Source organism: Peromyscus maniculatus, chromosome 5 (genome assembly GCF_049852395.1).
Source record: "Peromyscus maniculatus bairdii isolate BWxNUB_F1_BW_parent chromosome 5, HU_Pman_BW_mat_3.1, whole genome shotgun sequence".
Classification (NCBI taxonomy): Eukaryota; Metazoa; Chordata; class Mammalia; order Rodentia; family Cricetidae; genus Peromyscus; species Peromyscus maniculatus.
The window spans coordinates 12,863,880-12,891,871 of NC_134856.1; the positions used below are offsets into that span (position 1 = coordinate 12,863,880).

The 27,992-nt window shown below is 46.0% G+C and overlaps 2 protein-coding genes across 3 annotated transcripts; one reads left to right on the forward strand and one right to left on the reverse strand.

Moving 5' to 3' along the window:
* Positions 1–476: 476 nt before the first annotated feature.
* Positions 477–7,932, reverse strand: Irx5 (iroquois homeobox 5). 2 transcript variants are annotated; one of them, XM_042277313.2, is made up of 4 exons: positions 7,628–7,932; positions 5,417–5,647; positions 3,929–4,334; positions 477–3,777 (listed from the first exon to the last, which is right to left on the reverse strand). In XM_042277313.2, exons 3-4 carry the CDS (start codon positions 4,305–4,307, stop codon positions 2,975–2,977), a joined length of 1,182 nt encoding a protein of 393 aa, XP_042133247.1. In that variant the 5' UTR covers positions 4,308–4,334; positions 5,417–5,647; positions 7,628–7,932; the 3' UTR covers positions 477–2,974. The 2 variants fall into 2 exon arrangements, with proteins under 2 accessions (XP_042133247.1, XP_006984105.1); XM_006984043.4 differs by lacking the exon at positions 7,628–7,932 and having other exon boundaries at positions 478–3,777; positions 5,417–6,154.
* On the forward strand, positions 5,661–27,644 carry LOC121829670 (uncharacterized). Its single transcript, XM_076571589.1, has 7 exons — positions 5,661–5,866; positions 6,251–6,550; positions 7,643–8,182; positions 12,893–12,955; positions 14,145–14,274; positions 23,959–24,103; positions 27,212–27,644. Exons 1-7 carry the CDS (start codon positions 5,661–5,663, stop codon positions 27,214–27,216), a joined length of 1,389 nt encoding a protein of 462 aa, XP_076427704.1. The 3' UTR covers positions 27,217–27,644.
* The last annotated feature ends 348 nt before the right edge of the window (positions 27,645–27,992 follow it).

Sequence of the window (27,992 nt, forward strand, 5' to 3'; positions counted from 1 at the left end):
ACTGACAAGGAGCACCTCGTGCCCATGCCTCTAAGATGCATCGCCTCTTAGACCTCTTCAGAGGAGTCAAAATGGAGGTTCAGGGTCACGGGACACACAACTACTGGGATTAAACGCAGGTGTTACTGTCTACATGTCCCAAACTCGGACCTGTCCGGCGGGCTACCTCCAAATTAGAAAATCTCTAGAAACCAGAGAAACCACTGATCACCGAAATCTAGTTCTGCAAGAAAGAAAACCCCGGGCTTCCTTAGGAGTGTGGACAGTAGTCGAAGTACGCAAAGAAAACCACATGCTGCAGACGCCAAACTCAGGAGAGATGCACGCGGGGCACAGCGACTCAGGCAACAGCTGGCCAGGCTGGGTGCTTGCGTTGCCCCAGCCCTGAGCCTCCGCCTGCAGCCCCTGGATGCGGAGAAAGGGCGCGCGCTTCACGGCGGGCGCGGTTCCCGTTCCCAGGCAGCCCGGCGGGTATGCGGCTGGAGATCCAGCCTTCGCCCGCAGGACCGGGAGGACCGGCCACTTCATTTGCATATTCCCAGGAACACAAGGGGGCCTGTAATTTTCTTTTAAAATTCGTGGGGCAGAGTTTAGGAGCAGTGCTTCCAAAACCCCGCCGCGTTGACGTGGTCTTTAAACTTTCCCTTAAGAAAAGCGAACTGCCTATTCTTCAGACTTTTCAGAAAAGAAGATGACTCCTGGGGTTGCATAAGCATGGCGGTGGGGGGAGCCGATTGTGAACTAGGCTGGGGAGAGGGGGCGTGAAGGGGAGGGGGCAGGGCAAGTCATCTCTGGAATGCAATTGTTTTTTAAAAATCATTTATAATTAAAGGGACAAAATAAAATACGATCGTTACATGTATGCTTGTTTAATTGTTCACACTACTAGCTTTATAACCATTTTCCCTGTGAAAATTTTCTGTTTTGAACTTCGATTTTTTTTTTTTTTCATCACTGCTGCTTAAAGCCTCTGGCTAATGTAGCTTTCAAACTTGTTTCAATTCGGATAAGCGAAATGAGTCCTGTTGCAGGTTTGGGGGGGGGGACTAGTAAAAGCTACAACAGGATAAAAGTTTGGGGTGTGCTTTTAAAACCCGAGTAGGCAAAACTAATGGAGGAGAAATGCAAATATGTCTGTTCTGCTTTAGTCTAATTATGCTGCCGTTGTGTGCAAACACGTTCTATCCCTACACTCAATCAAATTAATTCCCCTCGCTGGGGTATGTTTTTCCTGTAGCGTAGCCTTCCCCCAATCCCACGTCCCCAACGCCACAGAAAAAATTCCATGAAGTAAAAGGGTTGGCGACTCCACATCTCAGGTGCAAAATGGAGACAGGGTAACTAAGACAGAACCCCGGGGTTGGTGGGTGGTGGCGCTGGGGTGCTGTCCCTTGCTCATTTGGTACCGAGATGAATCACAAGTTTTCACTGGGCTGAAATAAAGCGGACTAAAACGAGAAAAATAAACCCTCAAAAACACTTTTGTAGCAATCTGAGCTGGGAAAAGTGCTAAAGCGATGACAAGCCTCATCAAGTCCACAATGGCCTCTTTATCTACGCAAATGGCCTGGAGCTTTTGAAGCCACTTATCCAAAAAGGAGCCCATGGGGGGAGGGGCCTCCGACTCCCTTTGGGGCTCTGTTCACTGCCGCTGGTGACTGCGATGCCCCCTCCGCCTCCCACCCCTCTTCGGCCCATGCTCCCATCTCAGACGCTGCAAAAAGCAGGCTCGAAATTCAGGACAAGTGTGACACCTACCTGTGAAAGGGGGGAACCGTCGAGTTGCGGGTTTGTGGTCCCTGCCGGGAGGCTGCGCCTGCATCCACAAGGCCGCAGGCCACCCTCACGGTCGCGGATGGAACAGTCACTGATTTAATCAAATCCAAAGAAGAGATCAATGCCCAATTTTGAAGGGGTAGAGGAGACTGTGACTTGGGGAAGCCTTCCCATTTGGCATCCCCTAACGCTCCTTGCCCGCATTAGCTAACAGCACCTTTGAAATAGTAATAAGGGCTAAATCCGGCATAAAATCGAACTCATTAGCAAAGTTCACCAGCTGATTGCTTTGCATAAAACACGACACTGATTGGAAGTAATTAGGTTAAGCGAAGGCTCTCGAGTGGTGCGCGTCTCTGCCTTGGTTTGCCATCTTTTCTCCCTTCTGGCACACACTTGGGGCTCTCTTCTCGCTCCTCCTGGAGGATGCACTCCCCATCAAGCAGCCCGCTACGGAGATCCAAATCTGTGTTCCCAGACCGGGCCGCTTCCCCGGGTTTGTGGCCTAAGCACGGTTCCCCCAGGCACACTGAGAGTCTGCCGACACCTTTCATTCCCCACTTTGAAAAAAGTTCCAGTTGCACCTTTTGACCAAGGCAAGTGACAATTTATTGAGGCTTCTGAGAAGTAATGAGTGGCTCTGATTATGTTAAAATCTCCTTTAATTAAATATTTTGCATTTTACAAAGACCACTGCAGTTTCTTTTACTTTTTAAATCTAAGAGTATAACCTGTTTCCTTTCTGTAATAATACTTTAGCTCATACCCAGAAAAAATCAATAGGTGTAAAAAATTAAATTAAACTTGTATTTTTAAACTATGAAACAGTTTGGGGGAACACAAATGTATATATTTATATTACAAAAAACATTAAATGCCTGTACAGGTGTCTTGATTTCATAATTTACTTCAAAGATACTGAATTATCAATTTAAATACAAAAATGCTACATTAAATATACAGAATAAGATTTAATACAAATCCTCTTAAGTTTTTTTTTTCTTTTCAGTTGGCTAAAACAATTTTTTCGAGTGTGGAGATGTATACATTTTTATGTCATCCACCTCCATAAACTATAAACTTCTGAATAAGAGGGGTAGTTTATTTTTTCTTTCTCTTTCTCTCTCGGTGATGGAAAAATAACTGCCAAGGCCATGGTTTTAATAAATTAGGAAAGTCCGGGAGTACCGCACCCGAGTTAAATGTCGGACATACCTTTCTTCAATTCATAGGGAGTGTCTTTGCACAGGTCTAGCTGGGACTGGCTTCGCAACATTTTCGGGTCTTTAGCCAAAACGTCCGCTCGATTCAACACCGTCTGGTTTAATCCATTGAAATGGGAGCCAGGACCCGCTGTGGGGCCTGGGCCCGGCCCTGGGTGGCCGTGAAGGTGTCCGAAGGAGCCATAGTTCGTGTAGCCAGGATAGAAGGGCGCGGTGTAGTAGAGCGGCCGGGACAGTACCGTCCCGCCCGGAAAGGGACACTGCGCCGAGGGCGAGCGCGCGGGCGCTGGGGCAGGAGACGCGCGGCTGCCTCCAAGGGTTTGCCCGCCCACGGGCCCGGGGCACGGTGGGCACGGAGAGCCCTCGCTCCCTCCGCTCCCGTCCTTGACCTTGTCCGAGGAAGTGGCTATCTCTGCCAGAGACCACAGTTTGGGCTTGGCGAGCACGGCCGGGGGCGGCGGCGGAGGTGGAGGTGGCGAGTGGATGACTGAGGGCCCGCCCGGGCCAGGGGTTAGCTCTCCGGCCGATGGGTGCAGGCCAGGCGCCTGCGCGCCCGCGGGGTAGTGAGGACCAGCGTCCTCCGCCAGACGCGCGGTTGCGGGCCCGGCTGGGGACGACCCGCCCGCACGCGGGGGCCTGGGCAGCTCATCGTGGCGGCCCTCGGAGGGCGACTCCTTAAAATCCGAGTCGCTGAGGCTGCCTTCCGTCTCCTTGCCGGCGGGGCTGGGCGGCCCCTGCAGCCTTTCGCAGCCCGCAGCAACCTTCTGTTCTGCTCCTCCTGTGGGTGAAACCCAGGCTGTCAGAGGCGTGGAGGCCACGCGGCGGGGCCCCGGTTCCTGCCTGCAGAAGCAGGGACCCGTGCGCGCCCCCTCCAGGCCCCCTTTGCCTTTAAAATCCCGCTCAACACACCCTTTCCCGAATCCACCAACCTGCTTCGGGGCCCTCGAGGTCGCCCTTGTCCTCGGGCTTCTGGGGCTCGTCCTCGTCATTCTTCTCCAGATCAATGTTCTCCTCCTCCTCCTCGTCCTCGCTGCGGTTCCGTGGCGTCCACGTCATCTTGTTCTCTTTCTTGAGGCGCCGGCGCGCGTTGGCGAACCAGGTGGACACCTGGGTGAGGGTCATCTTAGTGATGATGGCCAGCATGATCTTCTCGCCTTTGGTGGGGTACGGGTTCTTGCGGTGCTCGTTGAGCCAGGCCTTGAGCGTGGCGGTGGCGTCCCGAGTGGCGTTCTTCCGGTACGCGGGGTCCCCGTAAGGGTAGGAGCCCAGAGGGGCCGCGTAAGGGTGATACCCCAAGGAACCCGCCATACCAGGAGTGTGGTCGTAGGGAGAGCCCTGCGGGGGGGGGGGGATAGGCAGAGATTAGGTGAGTGGTGGGGGGATGTGGGCTTCACCGCCACCCCAAAGGTTGAAACCTACTTTCCCTCTGTCCCTGGGTCTGCATGTCAGAGCGGCCCGCACTCCAGCTTCCCCTGAGGCAGACAGAGCTGGCTGATTCAAACACAAGAGTGACTCCCTCCCCCTCCTCAGAAGGCAGTGGGCCCCCCAATTTCTAAATCTGGCCCTTCAGGATCCCTGAGGCTGTTCAGGGCTTGGCAAACCACCTTGGAGGCCCTCATCTGCTGGGAAACGTCCGTGCCCAGGGCTTACTCAGATCTGGCCTCTGCCGCAGGGCCCACGGTTCACTTAGAGGCCTGAGCAGCCTCGGAGCTCTACACCAGGACGGCCGCATGTTGGGCGCAAGGGGGTACAATAAGGGAAGTCAAGGCTCTTTCTCTAATCCTCAAAGAAACTCTAAGGACAAGCTGAGCTTTAGTCTGCTCACCGACGGTACAAAAATGCTATCCCTAACCGAAACCGTTGCGCTTTTCCAGAAAGCACACCCGGCCGAAAAAACCCGGATACACCGCAGCTCACTGGACATTTCAGAATTTAATACTTGTAAATCGGATTGCGAAGATAGGATTACGGATTTGCAACATTTTGGAGGATTAATTAAAGGCGAGGCCAAACACATTTACATAGATTTTGCACGCTACTACTGTTCAGAATTCGGTTCTGCTTCTTTTGAACTACTTTTCCAAAATGGCAAAACAAAAAGAAAAAAAAAACAAAAAGAAATTTGAGGGTTAGCCCAGAGCTTTGAGCCAAATAAATGTTGCTCTTTAATAGTGAGGACCAATCCCCCCTAAAACCTTCCGTTCTTCAGATCGGCAATCCCAGCGAGCGAGACGCGGCTCTTGCCGGAGCTACTCCGGGAGCCCAAGGCTCGGATGAAGGCGAGCAAGACAATTGCTCAAGTTTGCAAGGGCCGCAAAGCTGAGCGGACGAGGTGGCGCCTAGGCCCATGTCTCCCGCAGCCCCGGTCTGCAGGCCTGGCCCCCGCTGCCCGCCCGCCGCGGACCCAGCTCACTCACCACGTACGAGAAGGCGGCGGCGGCTGCAGCCGCGGGGTCGGCGCCGTACTGGAGGTGCGAGTTGTAGCCCGGAGAGGGAGCTGTGAAGGCAGTGGAGCCAGCGTAGGGCGAGAATGCGGAGCCCGAAGACGAGCGGCCGAGCTCATCCGTGCGGGGCCCCGAAATGACGCTGGTGCTGTATGCGGGGCACGAGTAGAGCGCCAGCGAGGCGGACGGCTGGTACAAGTAGCCCTGCGGGTAGGACATGGCCACACACGGGCATGGGGCGCGCCGCGCCGCGGCGGCCAACGAGCCGGGCGGCGCCCTGCGAGGGCGAGCGAGCGGGCACCTGGCCTCTGGTTGCCCCGGGCCGCAGCTCTTCGAGCCCCGGCTCCCGGGCTCCGGCCCGCGGCGCCTCCTGGTTGGCTTCCCGCGCGCCTCCGGCTGCGACCGCCGCGCCCGCTCCTCTGCGCGCCCCGCTTGCCCGGGCTAGGCTTTCTCTCCCCCCACCCCCCCTCGCTCTTTGCACCGGGGGGCTCTGCTTTTGGCTTTGCAAAGGTCCTGCCAAGATGCTAAGTTGGAAATTGAGGATTCTGACGCCTTGTGCGCGCGCGAAGCTCCTCCTTCCCGGGGTGTAGTCGGTGGGGGGACTGGCAGGAGCCTCTGGGCGGCCGCAGCCAACCCGGCCGCCAGGCGCGCCTCGCCCTCTCCCTGTTCCTCCCCGGCTCCTCTCCCGCTCACTGGCGCTCCCCTCGCCCCTCCCTAGCGCCCGCCTCTCCTCCGCCGCCCCCCTCTCCTCCTCTGCCCGGCCTCCCCCTCCTCCCTCCCCGACTCTTCCTCTCTTCTCTTTCTCAGACTCTCGAGCGCCGGCCCCAGGATGACAATCACATCCCAAGCGCGCCGATCGCTTCCAACTTTCCTCTCTTCTGCTAACTCTGGGCGGAGCGGCAATCTCGACGCACGACTAGCCCTGGTCGTGTGTCGGGCCGCTCGGGAACACAAAGGGAAAGAGGCAGCGGGCTGTGCCTGGGTGAACGCTCAGCGTCCTCCTCGCCAGTGCAAACAGCGAAGTTGGCGGATGTCTTGTTCTCGGGAAAGCTGGCTTCGGAGGTGGTTCGTCACTCGCTCAACAGCGGCTTCTCCCTCCTGCCGGAGGTCTCTAGGTTGAGCTAGAGACCTGGAATTTAGGTCCCAGGGAGAGCCAATGGATGCCCGCGCCCAGGGCACAGGGAGGCCAGGATGATCGCCTCTCTGTGTCAGCCGCAGCAGCAGGTGGGCAAGAGCCAGGCCTAGGCTGAAGGACCCCGGCTGGGCCTTCCTTCCACCAACCCTTGCCAGGCGGCTAGAGGAGGCGAAAGAGGAGACTCGGGGGGCTCCGGATGGGGGTGTGGCTTTTTTTCTGAACCAAGGGAGACAGTGGGCAAGACGTGCCAGGCGGAGAAGCAGTTACACCCGAGTAGGTCCCCCAGTCGCCCCCGACCCCATTGCCATCCCACGCAGCGCTGCCTGCTTCTCATGGCTAGCTACAGGCAGGCAGCTCGCCCTGCCAGGTCTGTTGTGACGGAGGGTGTGGGATCTCTTCCCTTTTGTTCCACTAAGTCGCCTTCCCAGTCGCTCGCACCCGCCCCAGTTCCACTGCAAACACTGGGCAGAACAGGGTCCAACCCAACCGCTGTTTGTTCAGCGAGGCGCTGGCCAGGCAAACACATAACACTGAGTCACAGGCAGACCTCTTCCCCCCCGCCCCCCACACACACACGGCAACACAGTGAGAAGGCAAAACAGACCCTCACCCCTGGTCTCCACCTCCCGCCGCCGCAAATTACAAACGCACTGGAGCTCAGGGACAGACAGGGGCGCTGGTGAACCAGGACCGCGGCGGGCAGAGCGCACAACCCAAGCATTTTGTGGCCTTTCACAACGGGCCGGCAACGCGCAGGCTGGAGCATAACTACACACAAAGTTTCGCGCAATGATTTTGACCCGCGGGACACACAGTTTGCTGAGTCCACCGCACACACAAACCCCACCCTGACCACACGGGGACCAGCTCTGCCGCGCGCCTTCACGCACGCGCGCAGGCTGCCCCTCGCCCGGCACTCGGGCTACAGGTTCCGCCCCCAAGAGCTTGGACCCCTGCGGACTACATTCTCCGAGAACCTCTCGGCCCTCCCCGCCCTCCCCTTACACAGCCTTCGCCTCTGATTGGGCGCCGGCCTCCATTAGACCCACCTCTGGATGACGCAGGCGCTTCCTTCGGAGTCCCGGCGCCGAGGGGGCGTGGTTGGGCGTGGCTTCGGCTGCGTATTGTCATGGAGACCAGAAGCTGTCCGCCGCTGAGGCGGGCGGCTGTGAGCCAGACGGAGCGGCGCGCGGGGCCGGAGCCCCGGGGAGCGCGCGACGGCCTGAGACGGCTTCTCGGGCTGACCGTTCCGGGTTCCGGGTAGGCTCGAGTGTCTGCAGGGAGTGTCCCCGCCCCGACGCGAGGATCCCCGCCTCCCGCGACCGCACCGCCCCCGGCTCCGCCCGCTCAGCCCGGCTAACGGTCGGCGAGGCCTGCCACGAGGGAGCGTCCGCGGCCCGCGCAGAGCCGCGCACCAAGCCGATGGCGTGGACGCGGCCGGGCCCCGCGCGTGGGCCGCCAGAGCCAGGGACATGCCATGCGGGTGCTTCAGTCCGCGTGCAGGCAGGCGCGCGTGGGCGTGTCCCTCGGGCCCACGCGTGTCCCCCCGAATCAGTGTCTCGGCTCTCGTCCAGGACGACGACTTCTGAAAGCGAGCCAAGGAGGTTTGTGCCACCGAGAGCCCGAGTCTGTCACGCAGACATCCTCATTACATAATCCTGCGTCTTGGCTGTTTCTGTTCCCCCTCCCCATCTCGTTCCCCACCCTATTTTTTCTACTGCTGTCTTCTTTTGCGTGTGAAGGACTAGAAAGAATCCTGCAAGATATTGAAACATTTAGAATTTATGGTTCTGTTTCCGTGGTTGTCACCTCCGTTCTACATCAAATTTAAGGCTCATTTCTTAAGGATGTCTCTATTTTCTGCTTTATTTGCACATTGATGGCTCTGCTGCTCGGCTGGCCTCAGTCGCCTGTGGCAGATACAGAATTGTGTTAATAAGTGAGGGAAGGCTAAGGCTGATCATTAGCTGGCAGACGGAATTCGGATAGCATCTGGCGGCCTTTCTCCCTGTTTATAAGAAAGCATTTGTATTCTCACTTAGTAAACATAACGTTTAACTTTTTACCTTAATACTGGGGGAGGATGGACACCCTCCCCAACACACACACACACACACACACACACACACACACACACACACACCCCTTTTCCTTCCCGTTCATCAGCTTTTCCATTTGGGGACTTGCTCACTTGTTAGCTGTAGTTCCGGTTCTCTTGTTGCTGAAGCTCACTTTCCACGAGCAGAGGTAGGACCTATCTTCCCTCGCGTTAAGTCACCAAGACTTTTTATTTCCCTGACTGCTGCATTCTTATATTACTAAACATGTTGTACTCGGGGTAGGCTACGCTGGTTGTTTTTAATGTAGCCTTGTTAAGCTTCATTTTAAAACTTGCCAAGGGTTTATTGGTTTGTCATGTCTGCGCGGATCCAGTTGTGCCTAGCTCTTAAAACATAGAGCTTTACAATAAGACCTCCGATTGCTCTGCCAAGATGTGGCACGGAGCTTGCTCTTCAAGTTTTGGACAAGTAGAGTTGTCATTGTTTCTATCAAGTACAAAGGAGGGGACGCCTGTTTATTTAGTGTAATAGCTGTTTACAGTTAAAACTTTAAAGACTTAGGAAAGCAGATCTGCTGGATTTTAAAGATCTCATCTTTCTTGTGGCAGAGATACAACACCGGCATCAGGAATGGCAACAGATTGCTTCTGTCATATCGCTTTGCTGTTTTCGAGTGTACTTAAAGGATTATGATTGATAAGGCTGTCTTGCTGGAGAATGTTGACACAGGTGTGCATCGTTATCTTAATTAAGATCCAGAGAAAATGTTGTCTGTAAATGGAGACATACGAAGGGGGCATAATTTTGTACAGTTTTGCTTCTGGAGAATTTAATTGCACTGGAAACCTGTCTTTGAGCCTCCAGGTTTTGTGAGCAGTTTGGCAACAGAAGTTTTAGAGAGGAATGATAGTTGAATGTTAAGTGTTCTGGCATGTTCTAATACTACTTGTGGCTTTTTGGCAATACCTTGTGTCGGCTCTCTTTGTACTCTGTGGAATAATGGCTTCTAATTTCGAAAGCGAAGCATAAACTAGAGGGCTGTATTGTTAGGCAGACATTCATTAGTGGTCAAAACCAGTCAGTTGAGGAAGACACGTTCAGTGTGCAAGGAAAAGGGATCTAAGGAAAAGGTAATAGATGAGAAATGTATGCCTTTTAAGGTTTGGGGAAGGAAACCGTCTCCCCAAGTGTCTCATGAGCTAAAACAATTCCGTTTTCATATCAGCAAGTACATAGCTACAATGATTATGGAACGGCGTTTTCATTTGTAGAAATAGAGGGAAACTTTTACTCCTTCCAACATACTATATTATATATTTTAACTGGTGAGCAAATGATGATACAGTATTAGTTTAGAATCCAATTTATGACCTGGGTAATGGTTAAAATAGTATCACCATCCTTAGCTAGGATCCCTCAGTGTGAAAACAATGACATGGGGGATGCTGGCGGCCACTTGCCCTTGGCTTACCCTGAACCTCGTACCCTTGAACGTAAGTGCTACATTAAAATTCCCCTCCTCTTTGTAGCTCAACATTTCCTGGAAGCTGGCTGTCAATCAGCATTTGTGTAAGATGTGGCCGTGCTTTCCTTCAATATTAAACCTCAGGGTAGAAAGAGGAAATGAAAGTGGAGGGGACCGTGGGCATATGATGGGAAGGGCCAGGTGTAGAGTCATGGCTCATTCTTGACTTCAAGGATAATTAGCTGGTTAGAATTACACGGGGAACTAGAATCAAAGGAAGACTTACTTAGATTTGTTTGCTGAAACTGAAACAAGAGTGTTAATTTTGAGATAATTGCTTTATTATTCCCCCAGACCCTCCATCGAATGTTTTTCTCTGGCAGCTACAGTCCCTATCTTTTATGCTGCTATGCATGTGTTATTTTAAAATTGAATATATAGTGTTAAAAGATATGGAATATTAATACAAATGAATTATCCATTTTAATTAATAATACAATTATGAATGTTTATATGTTCTAGAAATCTTAGGAAAGATTAAAATGTTCTTTAGTTGATGAGCTGGAAATGAATGAAATCATGTAATCCTTTGTGAATTGAATGGGTTGTTTAAAATAGATTATGAGCACAGTGCCATAGTTGGAACATTTTAATTCTGAAATAGCACCACCTGCTTTGAGTGGTAGCATGTCTCTCTTCATCTATTCCTCTTCAGTTTCTACAGTGCATTAGCCTCTGTTTTTAATATCATTTGGGTAGAGAATAGTTTTTCTTAACAGAACAGCAGCTGACACATCTCTATGAACATGTAAAACCTAGGGGTGATTTTTTTTTCCTTGTTCTGTAATGACTAGTTTGCTTTCACAGCTCTCCTCGGAAGTGCAACACTGATGACTTATTTCTGTATAAATTGGCTGTGTTTTCATAGCTCTAGTACACCTCAGCAGCAATTTAGCTTGCAAATCAACTTAGATGCTTCAAAATTGAAAACCAGTATATTGTAACATAGTTTGAGTGTAAGTCTTTATTAGCGAGGATGCACTTAACGTTTGTTCAGGAAAGGAGAATATCATTTTCTCCTGCAGTTGTCATTTGTATAATCCGTTTTCCAGCCTCTTCTCAGGCTAATGATATTCCACACCTTGATACAGCTCTTATTTGTTTATTTACCATAATAAGGAGTGATACCTTGGAGAAAATTGGATTAGACGTTCATATCTAATATCCCCAAAGTATTGCTAGTATTCTGTGTTCTCTTACACAGAGTCTTTTCTATTTCCTGTACAGGTGACAAGTACAATGTTTGTATAATATATTTGGATATTTAAGTTAAATTTACTTCCAAAATATGGTGTTATTTCACATATGGACTGAAATGTGTTCTTGCACATACCAAGACTTACCTGCATGCTTTGGGTGTGCCTGTATGTGACGCTCCCAAATAGCACCAACGTGGCGTCAGCAAAGTATACATTGTTAGTAATAGATGCTAAGTGTGGGTGGTGGACGAATGCCACTTGAGATCTTTGATTATTAGAATTCTGTTAGTGCACTAAACAGGAATTTGGTAAATTTAAAAATTGTCAATTTGTGGAATGTCTTTATCATTTTTTTTGGATTTTCATTGAATGATTTATTTGAATTGTATCATTGGATAGTAAGACTTGTAAACATGTTTTTACAAATAAAATCAAGACCAAGGTTGTGATATTTAATAGAATTAAATTACTATTTAAAGGACATAATAGTTACAACAAATCACATTTTGGAATTATTTTTATGATCTGGTTCTTTTAAGAATAAATTTAGCACTTTCTTCAGCCATTGGTATCAAGCTCTTAAGAAAATATACAGGTGTATGCAAAACCTGTCATTGTTATTAAAAACAGGGCTCTGGGTATAGGTGAAGAAGAAAGGCTTTGAGAAAGAATTACTTTGCAGAATATTTGTGCTCTCTAAGGAATAGAGCAAGGAACTGGACTTAGTAAATTACAACATTTATTATCAATAAAGTTGGTGGCTGACCCCGCACCCATAAGATAATTTTACCGAAGGCAGTCTGGTTAGTCTAGCCTTTGCTAGAACAAATGCTTCTCTATGAATTGTCGTAGGCATTAGCGTGCCCTTTCTGTAATGTGAAATACTATTTAATTGTTTGTAAATAATAGACGTGTGTTCCCCATACAGATCGGAACCTACGGAAACTCAGGCTAAAGCATTACAGCAAGCTAGAAGCTCAGCACAAATGTAAAGAAAATGGTAGGCAGGCACAAATAGGATTCCTCTTTGTTTACCTTTAAGCTTAGGGGTCTGTTCTGATTTAAGCCATGATAGAGTTGTTGAATTTAAACAGAAGAGGATTGAGGTTTGTTTTTGTTTTTTTATTCTCCTAAGCATAAATATTGGGGCAGATACATATGAATGAAATATTTAAGCATTCAGGTTTATCAAGTTTCATATCTTTTGTGAGCTGGATTTACTATCACGACTCAAGTTTCATTAAAGGTATTCAAATGCATTAGAACTCTTCGTCTTATATGAAATATTTGCAGTGGGGGGCACTCTTGAAAATATCAAGAGCCATCCTTTTTGAAGTAATGGGTTATGGCTGATTAATTGAGAAGGTTGTACTAAATGTTCTTTAGTGGAGATAGCTAAGGAGTGTGCTTTTTAAGAAATGCATCATCCACGAATAAAATCAATTGAGGTATCAGTAATTAAATTGTAATTCCATGAAGGAAGGAAGTGGTAGGAAAGATGAAGCTAACTGTGGCCGTTTTCTCTTTAAGAATCGCAGTTGGTAATGGAGCTCCGGACTGCCCGTGGAAGAAGGTGATTCGGAAGACAGGGAGGTAATACTATCTATCGTCAAGAGCACTTTTCTCTGCAGCCCTGAACCTTTATCATACATGACAACTCTGTCCAATGGACCACAGTTTCTTTCATTTTGAGCTATGGGGACCATCCTGTTTTTCGCTGCTAACTTTCTGAGCCTGCTTCTCCCAGGGCCACAGGCTGTGTTTAGAGAGCTGAGAAATAGCATTTCGGCCTACTCAGCACCCTTAAAATAGCCTCTTTCTGCGAATTAGATCTGCGATGGCGTCCTCCACAGCTCTAGCAGATGACATTTCAGTTTGGGGTTGACATGAGCTCAGCCTGTTGTCCAACTGTCCTCATTTACCTCCTAATCCTTTGGTGCATTTACCTAGGGCTGTGTTCTCCATGGTGGCTGACCACCAGCAACCCCACCACCACCAGCCCAGCACAGGGGCAGACTTGCAGGTTGTCCCTGGGATGCAGAGACCCAGTGAGAGGCTGACTAGAGATAGTGGGCCATGGTTTCTTTGCCTGGTTCCAGCCCGAGCTCTGTTGGCTTTCAGAAACCCTGGCCAGGCTTTTCCCTTCCCACTCTACTAGGTTGGCTACTGTGTACTCTGCAGCTGTTGCAGGGGCTCACACAGAACAGAAGGCTCGCTGCATTCTGGATGGCATCGCTGATAATTTACCCATGTGCATTTTTGTCTTCAAACCTGCTGCTGGCACTGAAATCTAAGATTCCTGAAAAACAACATTGGCCTCCAACTATATCTTCAGGAGAGGCTCCGTCATCTGGCCCTGTGTTAGTTACTACGTTGACCAAGAAGGTTCAGTTATAAATCAGGCCATTCAGGAGAGCAATTACTTTGTCTGGGAATGTTGACACAGACCTCAATCGTTTAATAGTATTTATATCTGTTTGTTTTTCTTTTTAAGAAAGGCAACATTTTCCCTGTCATCACAAATTTCTAGCCCCTGACCTATATCTAGTAAGGGACATTAATAAAACAGTAAAGGGCTTGATGGTAATTATATAATTAGGAAAATGGTAAGAAATGTGGTAGCTCAAATTGATTTCTTCCATTAAAGGTACTAGAGCACATTTACAATCACAAACCTTCAGAAAAGACTCCGGGTAGTCTGGAAGTTCAGTGATGTTGGGGGAGCCCTGGAGCAGAGGGAGGAATATTATTCTCAAATGCCTTTCCCCATGTCTTCTCGCAGGGTGTCAGCAGCTGGGGAACCATTACAGTGTAGTCAGAAAATGCTGAGAACAGAGTGCTCACTTGGAACGCAGTTTGCATTGGCGCAGCGATTCGGCATCGTGACCATGACCGACTTCCCACCTGGCATGGTTGGGTTATGACTCTTGCTTTTAATACAGCAGTTGATGGTACAGCTTTTGTTTAGAATACGGCATGTTTTTAAGCTGACTAGGTCTCACTGGTCATTTAGAACGCTGCAACATTACAAAGTTGAAATATATTTATTAATAGAAGGAAAATGTACAATTCAACCTTTGGGCATCCGAGACCTTTCTGCCAATTTTTTAGGTCATGAAATTATGATCTTGACTTATATAATTCTATTTTTTGTCATTGTTATAGGGATCGAGTTGTAGAATATTCTGGAATCCATGTGTCTTATTTGTTAATTCCAAAATTTGTTTTTTTATAATTTTTTTTTTAAGTAAAAAGCACAAGTGTGTTAGAGAGTACAGTTCGAGTCATAGGCTAACTTCCTACCCGTCAGGACATGGGAAAGCAGCCTTGATTAATTTCGAGCTGTGAAAGGGGCAGGTAAAACTGTTCACAACGGAAATTTACTAATGCACCAACCATTTCAATTAAATGTTTATTAACATAATAGTGATGGCATTTTCTCCTCCTCCTCCTCCTCGTGGTTTTGTCCATCTCAATGTTACAGCGGCTGTTGCCCTGACTGTTAAGTGTTTAAATGATGACACCATTATGTGAAGTGATTTGAGATGAGAGACTCCAGCCAGGAATTACATCTGCTCCCATCTCCTTCAAATCATACTCGATGGCAGGACAGATGATGATTGATTTGTTTGTGACAGATTGCAGGAAGCAGTCATTGATTTTTCAATATTTTACCTTAAAATTATTTACAGTTGTAACCATGGGGAGGTATTTCCATGGGCTGTCAGCCCCTGAAAGACTAAGATAATATTCCCTGCTCTCTGACAAGACAAATTACCTGTAATGAGTGCAGTAGCTGAAGGGTATACTTTTATTTTAAAATATGTCAATAACCCCAGTGACTAAACGAATATTGATTTAGCATAATGAAGCCTGAGTAATGTGAAAATGAGCTTTTTCAAGGGGCACGGAAGAGACTTTCTTTTTAGTTGGTTGTAAGAAGCTTTTCATTCTCCCCAGCTAGCTAGGGAAATGCAGTTTTCATAAGCAGCCCACCAGAATGACGATGTCGCTGTGATAACTGGGGTCTCGAGGCCGGGTCCTTGGTTTTAAGGGTTCTTCTCATCTTATCTTGAGCCTTCATTTTAGCATAGACTAGGTGCTGATTTGTCTGATGCTGTCTTTAACTGGCTTAATATTTGAACAGTTTCCACATTAAAATAAAGGTGTACAGACAGCCATTTATAGATGACATGGGGTGTATTAAGACATTTCACATGGGTTGTTGTAGTATTTGATGTGCAGTGTTTCATGGCAGGCCACCTCTGTCTTGACACTGTGACGATTAATCCCCTGAGTGCTGGTTTTTAGACACCAGTGCAGGCCTTCATTTTTGTCAGATTTTGTTCCTTTCTTTCCTGTGATCTTGGCCTTTTTATGGACTAAGATGTCAATACATAAAACCCTTCGAAGAAGAAATAAATACCCATGTATTTATACATCAGAATGTGTGAAAATTTTAGGTCTAACTCATATTCCCATGGCTCCCGTGGCAGGAGAAAGTGTTGTGAATTAAGCTGGTGACATTTACCTGGGAAAGACACATTCAAAGATGATGATAACACAATGATATTTCATGGAAACAGCCCATTTTATGGCAACTAAGTCATAAAATCAATATGTAAAATCTTTTTAGAAATTAAAAATGAGCTGATTTGAGGGAAGTTTGGCCAACTGTGCTTACTCCCTTATGAGCTGGCCCTGGACATGTGGAGAAGAAATTGACAATGCAATGAGTATCTAAGTGGAGAAAAGGACCAACACAGAATTGTGGTTTCACGTTGTCCCCAGGTACTGCCGAAGGTGTGGCACAGGTGGCCCCGGTCACTTGTTTTGTTGTGCCCTGCAGTAAACGGGATACATTGTGAAAAGCTGTATCTTTGACTTCCTCTGCCCAAGGGTTCATCTCTATACGCCCCCCCACCCCCACCCCAAGTCCTTCCTCTAAGTGGACTTTGGAAATAAATATGAGGGATGTGCCATTGAAACCAGTATCCTAGAGTCTTCAGCCATCTATATTGCATTTATAGTTTTTAAGTTAGTGTAATAGCCACGGAATTTTATCTTTTAAGGACAAAAATACAGTTTTCCCTCAATAGATTTTGAAATAAGGTATCTTTTTCAGACCACACTGTGTTAAGCAGAAACACCTCTATTGTTGTTTAGTTTATTTGGGAAAAAATAAAGCATTATAGTAGTAACTTAGGACCCCATCACTTAGTGTGTATCTTTTCATTCAACAGTGCAGGGAGAATTATCTTTGTAAATTAATTTAAATAATTAAAGTAAAGTTTGTTTTGTTTTGTTTTGTTTTTTTAAGAAAATTATTCCCTTGAATATTAGACCGTTCTCTATTTCTTTTCTCTCTTAAAATCCTGTCCCAGTTCTTTAGAGAAGAACTATTTGTAGAAAACACTTTTGTTTGTAAATTACGTATGTGATTAACTAGGTCTAGCTAGAAATAATAAAGGAAGAAAGACCCTGCTTTTAAAAGCTTTCTTGTTTGTATTAAGACAAAGTTTACTCTGCCATGGTCCATAGCAATCTTTTTCCAGAATTCACTTTACTGTGTTTCACCTGACCTTCTATGATAACTTAATATAGGAACAAATTAGCATATAATTCTATTTTCCATCTGACCTCCGCCACTTGCAGAACTGTACTGCCCCTTCCAGGGGAGGTTTGGCCACTCACTCAGACTGCAGCTTTTCATGTTTGCAAAGGCTGTGCGCACCCTGGCTGACATTTTTGTTATTGAAACCATTTAAAGTATCAGTTAGAGGGAACACTTCACCCCATTACTAAGTTATTAAAATGCCTCTACAAGGTAGCATTTTCAATTAGTGTCCACAATTGATTAGTGGTTTGTCTTCTCCCAAGCATGAAGCAGCATGGCCAAGTTAAGTTGTAATCAGTGGTGTACAAGATATTAAGGACTGACAATGATCATGACAAATAATTATTATTTTTAGACTCAGCCAATGTTCTTGGGTTTCCTGAGATCTGTCTCCATCTAGATGCAAAGGACATGGAGCATGTGGGCACTCAGTGAAGCTGGCGTGCTTGGGGGTAGCTGTGTCTAGACTACAGTATTCTCCTAGCGTGAGTCCTCAGTCCTGTGTGGGAGGTGAACACTTCTATATCACTAGTTTTATTGAAAATGTTTAATATTACAGAGGATTGTTGAATGTTTGCTGCTTTAATCAAAGAATAGAGAAAATAAAAAATATTTTATGTTGTTTTTTTCTAAAGTGTCTTTATTTGATTGAATGAATATTGATGATTGAAAAAGTTTTGTAAATTCTTTTGCTGTTATGATTCTTCTAGCAATCAGATATCATTAGATTCCAAATCACTTTCTAACCTGCCTTTATTATACTTATGGGAGAAAAAAGATGACAGGCATCCACATATACTGTTTAATTGTCTGTATTAGTCCCCTACACCCCCAGTAGAACATTTCCTCCTAAACAAATACATCAGTGCCATTCAGATTCTGGAAGAAAATTGCCTCTCCTGGTAGGGGCTTCATTGTGTGGGGGGGAGAAGATCAGATTTGTGTAAAGAAAACTATCATCCCTTCGACCTTTGGGAAGCCGTGACCTACTTCTCTGCTGTCTGGGAATCCATCGCAAGAGCCTTTGTAGCATCAGTAGAAAGGGAATGATTAGTCTCCTACCCCAGTGGCAGGACCCTAAAAAGTGTGTGTCTACCTAGAGATCACCCCCAGGCAAGGAACCAGGGAGATTGAAAGATGCCAACAGGTGCAGAAATAGCTCTGGGTTTTGTGTGAGTGGCCCAGTCTGTACTTTATTTGTTTTTGGTTTGGGGGGTGATTTTTTTAACATAGTGTTTTCATATATACCTGACTGTTCTGGAACTCTCTATATAGAACAGGCCAGCCTGAAACTCACAGACATCTGCCTGCCTTTGTCTCTTGAGTGCTATCACACCTGGTTCCCCTTCTTAATTTTATTTTTAATTAAATGTTATATTTTGAGATAATTTTAGAACCAAAGGCAGTTGTATAAAATGTTAGACGTGTCCTTGAACCCTTTCTCCAGTTTTCCCAGTAGTACTTTGCAGTATATTTAATGTTACAACCTGGATATTGATGTTGAATAATGAAGATAGGAACATTTCCATCACCACAGAGACTTCCTCTTTCCCCTTTGTGGACACACACACACACACACACACACACACACACACACACACACACACACACAGCTGCTTCAGCCATTAGTCTGCCCTCTATTCCTATGAATGTTGTCTAAGGACAGCAGGTAATCTTTGGGATTGGCTTGTTTTAGGACGTTTCATGTTGTGTGTGTCTATTTTAACTACCTCCCCTTCGGTAGCACCTCAAAGCATAGGAGTGCTGCAGTTTAACCCCACGTGGTTGGGGCCTCAGAGTTCTTTCCGGCTTTGACTATGACAGGTAAAGCTGCTGCTGTACATAGTCATGTGGCAGTGTGTGTGTGTGTGTGTGTGTGTGTGTGTGTGTGTGTGTGTGTGTGAAGAGAAGCTTATTTTCGTGGGATGGGTGGCCACTAGTGGAATTGTGGAGCATACCTCTATCAATAGGTGATTATTTTACAGACTGTAATTGATTTTTGCAGAGAGAACAAAAGCAAGGAGGATATCTACATTTTTTTGGAATTCTTATAACAACTACATTAGTTAATGATTTTAAAACATATAAGCTATCTTAAATTATTCGTAGTTAAATAGAAGATCACATTGTTTCAGAATCTGGGTTTTGTTCATTCATGTTTAGAGGAATACTTTTTAGATCATCTCTCTTCTTGGTAAATTTCCTGGGTGTGGAAAAGTATACACATTGTTGCCGTGAAGCTCACAGTTTACTCAGGAAAATTTGAGGCAGTTTTCCAGGTTTGACAGAGACTGGACATCAAGACTGCACTGTGACTTCTGGATCTATAGATGGACATTTTGGCCACTCCATCTCACCTGCAGAATTACCTACATGGTGTCAGATTAGCGGTTACAGAAAGTGCTTTTAATTAATCTTGTGCACTTAATTAGAGGAAAAAAAGAACTAAAAAGCAAAAAGTAATCCTTTTTGAGTATATGGCCCCTAAATAATGTAGCTACTTTACACAATGCTTAATGGGAAAAACAGCCCTGATTCCTACCCAGCCCTTATGGGATTATACTGAGTTACATTTACATTTTACTTACTGAGACAAGATATGTCTTGGAAAGCCATGTTATATTTTAGGAAGACTCATAGAAAGGAATTTTAAGGAGTGTTTTTATTCTGATTTCCTTTCATAAGATGTAATTCCTTACATAAGATACAACAATGTGACACCTGGCTGTCCTGGCTCTGGAACTTGCTCTGTAGACCAAGCTGGCCTAGAACTCTGCCTGCCTCTGCCTCCCAAATGCTAGAATTAAAGGCATGCTTCACCATGCCCAGCCCAATCTTTTTCTTTCTAAGAAACATTGAGTGAATTAATTGGACCCAGTGTTCCCATCTATAATCCAAATTATAAATCTCTAACTTTATTGAGTAAGGAACTAGACTTAGGCTACCCCTGTCTTTCAGTGGCTTTATCTTTAGCCTAATGTGGTCATAATTATCATTATGTAAAAAGAATAAGATAATTCAATGCTTTTTCCTCTAATAAATGACAAGCTAAAAGATGAGATGTATACACAAACCCTATAAAGCTATGCCGTCATTGATTTGTGAAAAATGTATTGGAGTGTCTATCCAGTGTCATAGTGCTTTGAGGCACTGGGACTCTGACAATAAAGAAGACATCACAGTGCCCTGCCCCTAACTCACGCTTCTAGACTGGGGTGTAGAGATAAGGAAAAAGTCACACAAGGAGCCCACACAGTGGTACATCATTAGAACTCAGATTCAGGAGACAGACACCAGTGATGAATGCTGTGAAGCAGAGACCAAGTGCCAGTCAGGCTTGTGTCCTGAAGGAGATGCACGTGACCTGGGGAAGCAGGACACAAAGCAGGACAGTGGCTGCGAAGAGGGACACACACTGGAGTTAGGCTGCAGGTTACCAGAGTGAGGTCGGGTCTAGCTACAATTTCTTGAAGGATGAACGCGTCTGCCCGGACAGCTGTCTATTGAACAGCTCGTTGTGTTTCTCTGAACTCATCAGAAATGAGGTGTCCTTGAAAAGAATTTATAGGCGTGGGTTTGTGAGCCTGAGGTAGAGCAATGCAGGAGACACTCACCTAGCCTCCCGGAGGCCTTGGGCTCCCTCCCAGGCCACAGTGAAGAAGAAGAGCTTTGGGGCTGAGTGCAAATCAGATACAAGCTTGTTCTCATAAAACACACTTGTAAGACTTTCAGGTCAGGAGGTTCAGTCCAATTCCTCCTTCGTATTTGTTAAGGAAAATTTTGTACTTGTCTGGTATCTTAAATACCTAATCTGTAAAACTCTAGTACGTTTCAAATTGTAGTTCATTGCAGACTTAAAGTAGCCAAGAAATGTAAGTTCTTTGGAAAGATCTTCAAAATTAAAACCAAAATTGCCCAGAGAAGAAGGTAGAGAGTAACTTGGTAAGACTATATTGAGCCAATGTCCTTATTAAGAAATTGCTTTGGCCTGGGCATGGTGATGCACGCCCTTAATCCCAGCAGGAGGCAGAAGCAGGCAGGTCTGAGTTTGAGGCTAGCTTGGTCTACAGAGTGAGTCCCAGGGCAGCCAGAGCTGTCTTGAAGGAAAAAAGGAAAGAAATGGTTTGGGGTAAGTGTGTACATATCACTATTTTGTAAGTGCAAGGTCAGAAGAAAGTGCTTGAGGGCCTTTGCTAAACTCCATCTATTTGGGGAGCTGTGTTGTGGTATAGGCCCCTTTAAGAAGAATTTGAACATCCCCTCCCCAATATATACTAGGCAAGCACTCTGCCACTAAGATATATTCCCAGCCCGCTTTATGTTTTAAAGTTGAACACAGAGTTCTCAGGTTGTCCCGGGACTTGGAGTCCTCCTGCCTCAGCCTTTTACTATCTGGTATTACAAGTCTGTCTTCAGAATGGCTGAGTTGTTTCTGAATTTATATGAGTCACAGACTTACTCAAAGTGGTTATAAAATACAATAACATTAAGATACTTGTGATTTTATATTTAGTAATAATATTGATTCCAGTAGCTCTACAACTGTGGCACATTTTCATAGAAATGGGCTCCCCTCTGACCAGCCAATCGCTTGGTTTATCCTAATTTCCTACTTTTCTTCTATATTTTAAAGTACTCCATTCACTTTTAAACAGTTCCTCCCAGTCTGATTTAACCCCTCTGGTGCATGGGGAATGTTTACCTCCTTAGCTTTCTGCCTTTTGGGAAGCTGTGGACAGGCTGTGGACATGTCGTCTTCCTATCGGCTGTCTCCAGCTGTCTCCATGATCTCATCCTATCATGTTGTTTAGCAATCCAAGGGGCTTTTTTGACAGCTTGTAGCCTACAGCTCTCATCCCACTTAACCTCTGTGTGCACATCACAGTGTCTCTGGCTTCTACTGCTGGGCTTCATCTTGGTCCTCAAAGATGCTTGCCCCTGGCACACTGCCCTCCACCTTGGCACTCTCCATTGCCTGGGTATAGGTGTGTAACTTTCCTGCTTTCCTCTTTCTCCTCTGAGCCCTCTTCCTCAGCCTTCACTGTGACTCAAGGCATCTCTCCTGCCCCAGTAACCCAGGCATCAAGTCACTCTTGTATCGGTGTCTTCTGTCCTCTGTCAGCCTCACTTCCTCCTCTCCAGTATTCTTTCTTTTTTAAAATCTGTAGATCCAAGTTTTCTACCTAGACATCTCTCCATGTTCTCTATGGTCTGTGTAGTATTTCTTTTAGCTTTTTTTTTTTTTTTTAAAGACATGGTCTCACTATATTGTGCTGGCTGGTCTGAAACTCACAGAAACCCGCCTACCTCTGCCTTCTGAGTGTTGGGATTCATGCCCAAGCAGTTAACCCTTTTTATTTGTTTTTTAGTCATTTTTCCATGTGCTTCAGTTTGGGCAGTTTAAATGGCAGTGTGTCCTTACTCCAAGAGGCTTTCCTCAGTGGATCCACACAGTAAAAACCCCTCCCTTTCTGTTGGATCTCTAGCATCGTGTATTTGGTTCCTCTTTGCATTTTCCTCTCTGCTGGTATTTCTCTTCTGTCCTCCCGCACCCTCTTCTTTCTCCACTGGAGTTGTTTCCTGTGTGGTGTCTTAGTTGACCTGTGTTGCTATAACAGGGTGACAGGATGAGTAATTGGAAGGAAGAGGATTTACTTCCATAGTTCTGGAGGCTGGTGAAGGCCTTCATGCTCTGTCCTCACATGGCAGAGAGGGAGAAGAAGCACCCACTCCTTCAAGCTCTTTTTATAGCAACATTAATCCATTCGTGACCTCTCCCCATTCAGATCCACCTCCAAATGCTGTTGCATTGAGGACTGAGTTTCCAACACACCTGCCTTGGAAGTGACAGGGCCACTCAAGCCACAGTAGCTCCCCCTGCTTTAAAGGTCTGCCTTGCTGTCTGCATTCGGCCCCAGCTCTCGCTAGTCAAAGTGGGCTTTTCTCCTTACTGTGCTTTGTAATTTCCTTCTGACGGCTGGGGGAAGAGCTGGTAACAAGAATGTAGCCTGCAGGGGTGTGTGGAGAGGAGGGGAAGCACGCTGCAGCCTTTAGTGAGCCCTCAGCCCTGCACCTCCCAGCCGTCTCGGCTTAGTGGGCCAGGATGGCCAGAGCTGGGTGTTGTAGGAGCTTGGATGACCCTGACCCTGGGGACCTTGCAGGTCACACTAGATTAAGAAGCTCTTCTACTGGGCAGATCTTAGTAGGAGCAGAATGGAATAGAATGTTCTGGCATATTTCACAGGGCTTACTTTCTCTTCCCCTGCCAGAAGCCCAAGGAAGATTTATCTCTAGTATAGGCTCTGGACCTTGACGAAGCCAAGGAGAGACATCTCAACAGCTTGGGGCTCCAGCTGACTGTACTCTCCTAGTTCTTCCTAGCCTGGGCTTTCCTACTGTGAAAGTGTTTCCCAGAGGTCTCTGCTATGGACAGTCATTCTCTCTATCTTCCCGACTGTCTCCAATTTGGGGGTTAGCATTTTTCTCTGGAACCTCAGATTGAATTAGAAGTCACTGATTTTTCAAATTGGTCAGTGTTTACTTCTCAGGGGTGACTCTGTATGCCAGGCTGAAAACTATAAAGCAACTTTAAAAATAATAATAATAAACTGTGACAAAAGAAAAATGTAGAAACAAAACAAAGCATTTACAGACTTGTAATTTGACATTACTCCAAAGGCCTCTTCTAAAAGATTGGCCCTCGAGGTGGTACTATTGGAAGGTCACAGAACCTGTGAGAACTAGGGCCTAGAGGTCATTAGTGTTGTGGCCTCAAAGGATTTTGTGGGTCTCTGGTCTCTTCTTTGTTACCTGGTACAGTGTAAGAAGTTTGGCTCCATCATGCCTTTCTGCTGTGAATGTGTGGCCTCAACATAGGTCCACAGCAGTGAGCTGACTCATCAGGACTTAGCCTTTGAATCCATGAGCTCAGATCAGCGCTTTCTCCTTGTAAGTTCCTTTCTCTGGGATCTCATTACAGTGCCAGGAATCTAACAGCACATTACAACTTCAGAACAAAGCAGTGGACTCCAGCATGGCTTCCTTCTTGAAGATGGGAGTGTGGGAGAGAGTCAAGAAAATGAAGATTTGGGGTCCAACAGCTCATCCTTGCAGTTGTCTTAAAGGTACAAGGGGAAGGTTACACTGGGGCGGGTGGCTCAGGGAAGGAGAGTTGGGGGTTTTCAGAATGTATTTGGTGTTGAAAACAGAGGTATCCTACATTCCCATCACCTACTCCAAGTATCTTCAGATCGGCCATTGTCTTCTACTATTAAACTCAACCAAAACAAGACACTATTACCCAGTAGCCTTTGCCCCAATTCCCATCAAAGTCAGTGTACAGTATACACTTTAGACCCTTGTTTTCACTCTAAACATCCCCCAGAGAAAGTTGACAATAGCCTGATATCTCTCTTTTGCTTACCTGGCATTTAAACAGTATGTAAATTACAGCTCTGCTCATGGACAGGTTATTAAGCACCTACTGTGTCTTTGTGATATAACATTGAATCAGAACAGTGCAGAGTGTTAGTTGAGCACACAAATGCATAAGCTATGTTTGTTTTCCTAAGACCTCTTCTCACCTGAAGTGGAGTATATGTAAGTTCACATTTAGCTTTTCATTTTGAAATTCCATTGTGAATAAATTTATCATCAGTTTCGAAGAAGGCGGGTTTATCTTAGTTAATGCTAATGTTATGCCTGAGCTATTTACTATGGGCTTAGTTATTGACCTATTTTATTTGTCATTTTATGGCATATATATTTTCAGCAGAGGTGCTTACACTAAGCTATATTTATTTATACTGCAGTGCATTAACCATAAAACTATCTAAGTACGCCAAGCCACTATGATCTGCAGCCCTCAGGGAGAGGGTTTTCAGAATAGCCAAGTCTTAAGAATTAACAGTGGCTGTTGGTATTTATTAGAGATCTTGCTAAAGGAGCCTATCTACCTCTGAAATAGGTAGGGTCTCACGAGGTGTTGATGCCAACTCAGGGTCATCAGTGCAAGCCGGACTGTAAAGCTCGGTTCTCCTTAGAGGACTTGATATCATTTTTGTTTTAATTCTTTCTGACATTTCTTAAACTGCTTCTGTGCCCTCCATTGCTGGCAGGGGTATTTCTCCTGGCCCTGCCTGTAGATCTCCTCTGCCCTGGGCTTTGTGGGCTTGGAGACCAGGTGACAGAACTAGACTGATGTGGAATGGTCACTTGGAAGCATCGAGCTAAAGACCAGCATTCAGTTCTGTGAGTTATTGTTTTGTTTTTCCCACTCAAGTGTCAGGATGGGAACTTGCCCTGGCTCCTCCTTTCCAGTCATTGAGGTCCCATAGCTTCCTGCAAGACTCATTCTAACCAGGGGAGGGGAACTCTGGAGTTTAAGCCTCAGACATGGGGAACACACTCTAGAATAAGAAAGTCAGCTTTGAAACAGGCTATATCAGAAGTTCAGTGTATTAAACAATGCCTTTATTTGTCTTGCCAATTCTCCATTATCTTTCTTTGTGGAGCTGGCAATGGAACAGAGGACCTTGGGCATGCTGGGCAGGCACTTCACCAGTGAGCACATCCTCAGCTCTGGTCCTTCACTTGCAAATGTCAAACAGACCTGCTTTTGGCTTGTACTCTTTGGGGACTAAAGATAAAGCTTTAATTCTTAAAAAGCTCTTGCAAGGTCCATAGTAGCTCTGATTTTTCTCTCTGCTGTGCATACTGATATGGATGCATTACACACAAGTCTTTGGTGACCTGTCTCCTCAAGTCTTCAGACACTGAGGAGTTAAGCTGTCCCTTCTCTGAGCGGAGAGACCAGAGGAGGCTAAGCATCAAGAGGTTGGACCCAGGTCAAGCCAGTTAGCAGCTTCAGGTAGACCTGGATCCTCTTCTCTCAGAGCCCATGGTCAGAGTGTGGTTGGATAACAGGTAAGACCTAGTTAGGACTGTGTGGTTGGGCTGCCGGCCCCTCTGCACGTGTGGTATGCTATGAGGGACGAGAGAGAGGGCACTTGATCCAAGAGCATGTGATCCTAGCGGGAGATGTGGCCGGACAGTGATGAAGACTGTTCCTGTGGCACCTAGTGACTGACTCCAACTGGCCAGCTGGGCCCACTAACTTGGGAACATTGGTACTAAGTACACAGGCTTTAATGATTACTGTAGTCACAGTATTTTTAGAAAATTAGGTTTAATTTGTGTGGACCATATATTTGCTTATTTGTTATTGTCTGAGACAGCATCTCCCTGTGCAGTCCCAGCTGGCCTTTGAGACCCTCCTGCCTCCATCTCCCAAATGCTGGGATCATAGGTGTATGCCACCACACTCAGTCTTAGCCACAGAGTATTAGTCAGTTAGTAAAATGACTGTTTTTCAAAACTAGGAACATGAGCCTTTGGGAACAAAATTCAATCCTTTTCTTTCTCACACACACTAGACAGGAACTTACTGAGCTACATCCCAGTTCCTCATGTGCTTCTCAATACAAACAGTATCTGAACCACTTATATTGAAAGTGCAAATCCTCTTTACTTTTCAGTTTAAAAATATAGTTTTGAGGGTCTGGAAAACATCCGTACCTTTGGTAATTAATTATTTGTATATCTAGATTTGATATTACTTATTTATGTTCATGTGTGTGCATGTATACACGCCATAGCTGGAATGTAGAACAACTTGTTGGGGTCAGTTCTCACCTTCTACCATTTGGGACCCAGAGACTGAACCCAGGTCACAGGCATGGCAGCAAACACCTTTACCCACTGAACCAGCTCAACAAGTCGTCATTGACATATTCAGTGGTTTATCATGTTAAGAATGGTTGAGGATCCCCAACAGCAAAAAAGGAATTGTTAATGACAAATATATTAAGCTAGTGGTCTATTAAGATGTTACACTCCATATGGATTAATATTTCAATAAACCTTCAGAGAATTTATATTTTTCTTCTCTATGTGGCCATGCGTGTTTTCCAATGATCTTGGCATTAGTACTTGAGAAGTCAACTCAACCTCAGAATTCTAAAAAGTCCTCATTATCCACTTTAGTCTAAAAGAGATCAGCAATTTAGGCTGATCTATTTATATTAACTGACTGGTACTTCCATGCTAATCCTGTAATTAAGATTCATTTCTTAAAGATGTTACTATAATCTTAGAAATATTAAAGATTTAAACCCTAAAGATTGGTATGGAAATGATTAAATTTTCTCTATTATTTCTTCCCTCTCTCCCAGAGTGATTAATTTCACTTGCAGTGCTTCCTTCCCGAGCTGGAGTGCTTCTGTGGAGACGAATTCAGTGAAACCTGTTTAGGGGATCATCCCTGCTAGACAGACAGCTGCAAGGGGGCATCCGCTTCCCAGCATGGATTTCAGATTATGACCAATCAAGAGCCGGTGCTAAGGAACACCTGTCAGCGACGTTCGCTACAAGGAGACCAGCTCTTTAATCAAATTTCATTGTACTTCAGAAAAAGATTTATTTTAAATGTGGCGTCTGCTTTTATGATTCATCCTCCTCAGCTGAGACAGCAATTTGGGGCTTATTTATGATGTTGTTCTAGGGTGAAACAAGAAACTGCAAGAAAGTATCTCAAAAAGGTGGCCTTTCCCAAACATTCAATTAGCAACTTTCTCATGTGGGAAAATAAAAAAATCAAAAACTTTAGTTTTGAGCTTTTGTGTGTGACTATAATTAGTGATAGGGATTCTTTTGAGCACACTTCAGAATGTTGAAGCTGGATGGATAGTAAATGCTTGTCGTGAAGTCTAGGGAACTTTCTGGTGGAAATCCGTCCACTCATCTGGGAGCAGCACAAACTATCATTGCTGCTGATGGGTTCTGAAAGGCCATGCTCGCTTTTAACTTAGCCCTAATTGGAGGCCCTGCTAAGCCCATAATACCAGGTACGTTCTCACAGCTGCAGACCATGGAGTGAAACTATCAGAAGACAAACTTCACTGTGCAAACTGTAATTTAATGGTATAACTGTGTGCAGCCCAGAATATCAGTTAA

What these genes read in the sequence shown, in the direction of transcription:
- Irx5 (XM_006984043.4), bottom strand. Translation starts at nt 5,662, where the DNA reads ATGTCCTACCCGCAGGGCTACTTGTACCAGCCGTCCGCCTCGCTGGCG. An exon ending in CCGCCGCCTTCTCGTACGTG is followed by an intron (nt 4,335 to 5,416) that starts GTGAGTGAGCTG and finishes CCCCCCCCGCAG; the next exon opens with GGCTCTCCCTACGACCACAC. An exon ending in CCTCGAGGGCCCCGAAGCAG is followed by an intron (nt 3,778 to 3,928) that starts GTTGGTGGATTC and finishes TTTCACCCACAG; the next exon opens with GAGGAGCAGAACAGAAGGTT.
- LOC121829670 (XM_076571589.1), top strand. Translation starts at nt 5,661, where the DNA reads ATGGCCACACACGGGCATGGGGCGCGCCGCGCCGCGGCGGCCAACGAG. An exon ending in TCTGAAAGCGAGCCAAGGAG is followed by an intron (nt 8,183 to 12,892) that starts GTTTGTGCCACC and finishes TTTCTCTTTAAG; the next exon opens with AATCGCAGTTGGTAATGGAG. An exon ending in GTGATTCGGAAGACAGGGAG is followed by an intron (nt 12,956 to 14,144) that starts GTAATACTATCT and finishes GTCTTCTCGCAG; the next exon opens with GGTGTCAGCAGCTGGGGAAC.